This window comes from Nothoprocta perdicaria, unplaced genomic scaffold (genome assembly GCF_003342845.1).
Source record: "Nothoprocta perdicaria isolate Ctin4 unplaced genomic scaffold, notPer1 scaffold_787, whole genome shotgun sequence".
NCBI classification, from domain to species: Eukaryota; Metazoa; Chordata; class Aves; order Tinamiformes; family Tinamidae; genus Nothoprocta; species Nothoprocta perdicaria.
The window spans coordinates 3,917-6,672 of record NW_020456073.1 but is presented as its reverse complement, the minus strand read 5'-3'; the positions used below and the strand labels follow the sequence as shown (position 1 = coordinate 6,672).

General features: G+C 68.0%; 1 protein-coding gene across 1 annotated transcript in view; it reads left to right on the top strand.

Moving 5' to 3' along the window:
- The window catches only part of TOMM40 (translocase of outer mitochondrial membrane 40), a gene marked incomplete at its 5' end in the record, with an annotated part of 7,648 nt that overhangs the window by 4,051 nt on the left and 841 nt on the right, over window positions 1-2,756 (top strand). Inside the window, 3 exons of the mRNA XM_026051656.1 lie at window positions 24-146; window positions 219-295; window positions 2,434-2,495. Coding sequence (XP_025907441.1) covers window positions 24-146; window positions 219-295; window positions 2,434-2,495 — 262 coding nt within the window. The remainder of the gene's footprint in view (window positions 1-23; window positions 147-218; window positions 296-2,433; window positions 2,496-2,756) is intronic.

The following is a 2,756-nucleotide window of genomic DNA, read 5'->3' as shown; positions in this document are numbered from 1 at the left end:
TGGTGTCCCCGTGGTGTCCGCAGGCATCGTGGTGGCGCACTACCTGCAGAGCGTGACGGCGGCGCTGGCGCTGGGCGGCGAGCTCGTCTACCACCGGCGCCCGGGCGAGGAGGGCACCGTGCTGTCGCTGGCGGGGCGCTACACGGGTGCGTGGCCTCGGGGACACCGGGTGACACCCCGTGACACCGGGTGACACCGGGTGACCCCCGCGTCCGCAGGCTCCAACTGGGTGGGCACCGTCACCGCCGGCCAGGCGGGCGCCCACGTCACCTACTACCACCGGGCCAACGAGCAGGTAGGGGCGGCGGGGTCCCCAGGGTCCCCAAGGGTCCCCAAGGGTCCCCAAGTGTCCCCAGGGTCCCCAAGGTCCCCCAAGGGTCCTCCAGGGTCCCCAAGGGTCCCCCAAGTGTCCCCAGGGTCCCCAAGGGTCCCCAAGGGTCCTCCAGGGTTCCCAGGGTCCCCAAGGGTCCTCCAGGATCCCCAAGTGTCACCAAGGTTCCCAAAGGTCCCCAAATGTCCCCAGGGTCCCCAAGGGTCCTCCAGGGTCCCCAGGGTCTCCAGGGTTCCCCCAGGGTCCCCAAGGGTCTCCAAGTGTCCCCAGGGTCCCCAAGCGTCCTCCAGGATCCTCAAGTGTCGCCAAGGTCCCCAAGGGTCCCCCAGGGTCCCCAAGGTCCCCCAAGTGTCCCCAAGGGTCCTCTAGGGTCCCCCAGGGTCCCCCAGGGTCCCCAAGGGTCCCCCAGAGTCCCCAAGAGTCCCCCAGGGTCCCAAAGGTCCCCCAAGTGTCCCCCAGGGTCCCCAAGGGTCCTCCAGGATCCTCAAGTGTCGCCAAGGTCCCCAAGGGTCCCCAAGAGTCCCCCAGGGTCCCCAAGGTCCCCCAAGTGTCCCCAAGGGTCCTCTAGGGTCCCCAGGATTCCCCCAGGGTCCCCAAGAGTCCCCCAGAGTCCCCAGGATCCCAAGGGTCCCCCAGAGTCCCCAAGGGTCCTCCAGGGTACTCCAGTGTCCCCAAGGGTCCCCAAATGTCTCCAGAGTCCCCAAGAGTCCTCCAGCATCCCCAAGTGTCACCAAGGTCCCCAAGTGTCCCCAAGGGTCCCCAGAGTCCTCCAGGGTCCCCAGGGTCCCCAAGGGTCCTCCCGGGTTTCCAGAGTCCCCCAGGGTCCTCAAGTGTCCCCAAGGGTCCCCAAGGGTCCTCCTGGGTCCACAGAGTCCCCAAGGGACTTCCAGGGTCCCCCAGGGGCCCCAAGTGTCCCCCAGGGGCCCCAAGTGTCCCCAAGGGTCCCCAGGGTCCCCAAGGGTCCCCAGGGTACTCCACGGTCCCCAAGTGTCCCCAGGGTTTCCCCCAGGTTCCCCAAGTGTCCCCAGGGTCCCCCAGGGTCCCCAAGGGTCCTCCAGGGTCCCCAAGTGTCCCCAGGGTCCCCCAGGGTCCCCAAGGGTCCTCCAGCATCCCCAAGGGTCCCCAAGGGTCCCCAAGTGTCCCCAGGGTCCCCTGGGGTTCCTTGACCTTGGGGGGTCAAGGGGAAGAGGGGGTGACACCGTTTGGCGGCACCCGGCGCTGTCCCCTTGCGGTGTCACCCTGTGGGGTCACCCCACAGGGTCCCCAAGGGTCCCCACGAGGGGTGGCATCGCGTGGTGGCACCCGGCGCTGTCCCCTTGCGGTGTCCCCCCGGCCCTGTGCCGTGTCACCGCGCAGTGTCACCCGGGGGTGTCACCGGGTGGTGTCACCCCTCGGCGTGCTCCGTGGTGGCACCCGCGCCGTGCCCCGGGCTTGTCACCCCGGGGGGCACCCACGGAGCGCCGCCGTGTCCCCCTCCGTGTCCCCGGTGATGTCCCTCGGGGTGTCCCTATGGGTGTCTTTGTCCTTTTGGTGTCACCCTTGTCACCCCACGTGTCACCCATGGGTGCCCCCTTGCAGCTGCAGCGGCGGGTGGAGCTGGAGGCCATGGGGTCCCTATGGGTGTCCCTATGGGTGTCCCTATGGGTGTCACCCATGGGTGTCACCCGTGGGTGTCCCTATGGGTGTCCCTATGGGTGTCCCTATGGGTGTCACCCATGGGTGTCACCCATGGGTGTCCCTATGGGTGTCCCTATGGGTGTCACCCGTGGGTGCCCCACAGCTGCAGCTGGGGGTGGAGCTGGAGGCCATGGGGTCCCTATGGGTGTCCCTATGGGTGTCACCCATGGGTGTCACTCCCACAGCTGCAGCTGGGGGTGGAGCTGGAGGCCGTGGGGTCGCTATGGGTGTCGCTATGGGTGTCCCTATGGGTGTCCCTATGGGTGTCCCTATGGGTGTCCCCACGTGTCACCCATGGGTGCCCCGCAGCTGCAGCTGGGGGTGGAGCTGGAGGCCATGGGCTCCCTATGGGTGTCCCTGTGGGTGTCCCTATGGGTGTCCCTATGGGTGTCCCCACGTGTCACCCATGGGTGTCACTCCCACAGCTGCAGCTGGGGGTGGAGCTGGAGGCCGTGGGGTCCCTATGGGTGTCCCTGTGGGTGTCCCTGTGGGTGTCGCTATGGGTGTCCCCACGTGTGTCACCCATGGGTGCCCCGCAGCTGCAGCTGGGGGTGGAGCTGGAGGCCATGGGTGTCCCTATGGGTGTCACCCATGGGTGTCCCTATGGGTGTCACTATGGGTGTCACCCATGGGTGCCCCGCAGCTGCAGCTGGGGGTGGAGCTGGAGGCCATGGGTGTCCCTATGGGTGTCCCTATGGGTGTCCCTATGGGTGTCGCTATGGGTGTCCCCACGTGTCACCCATGGGTG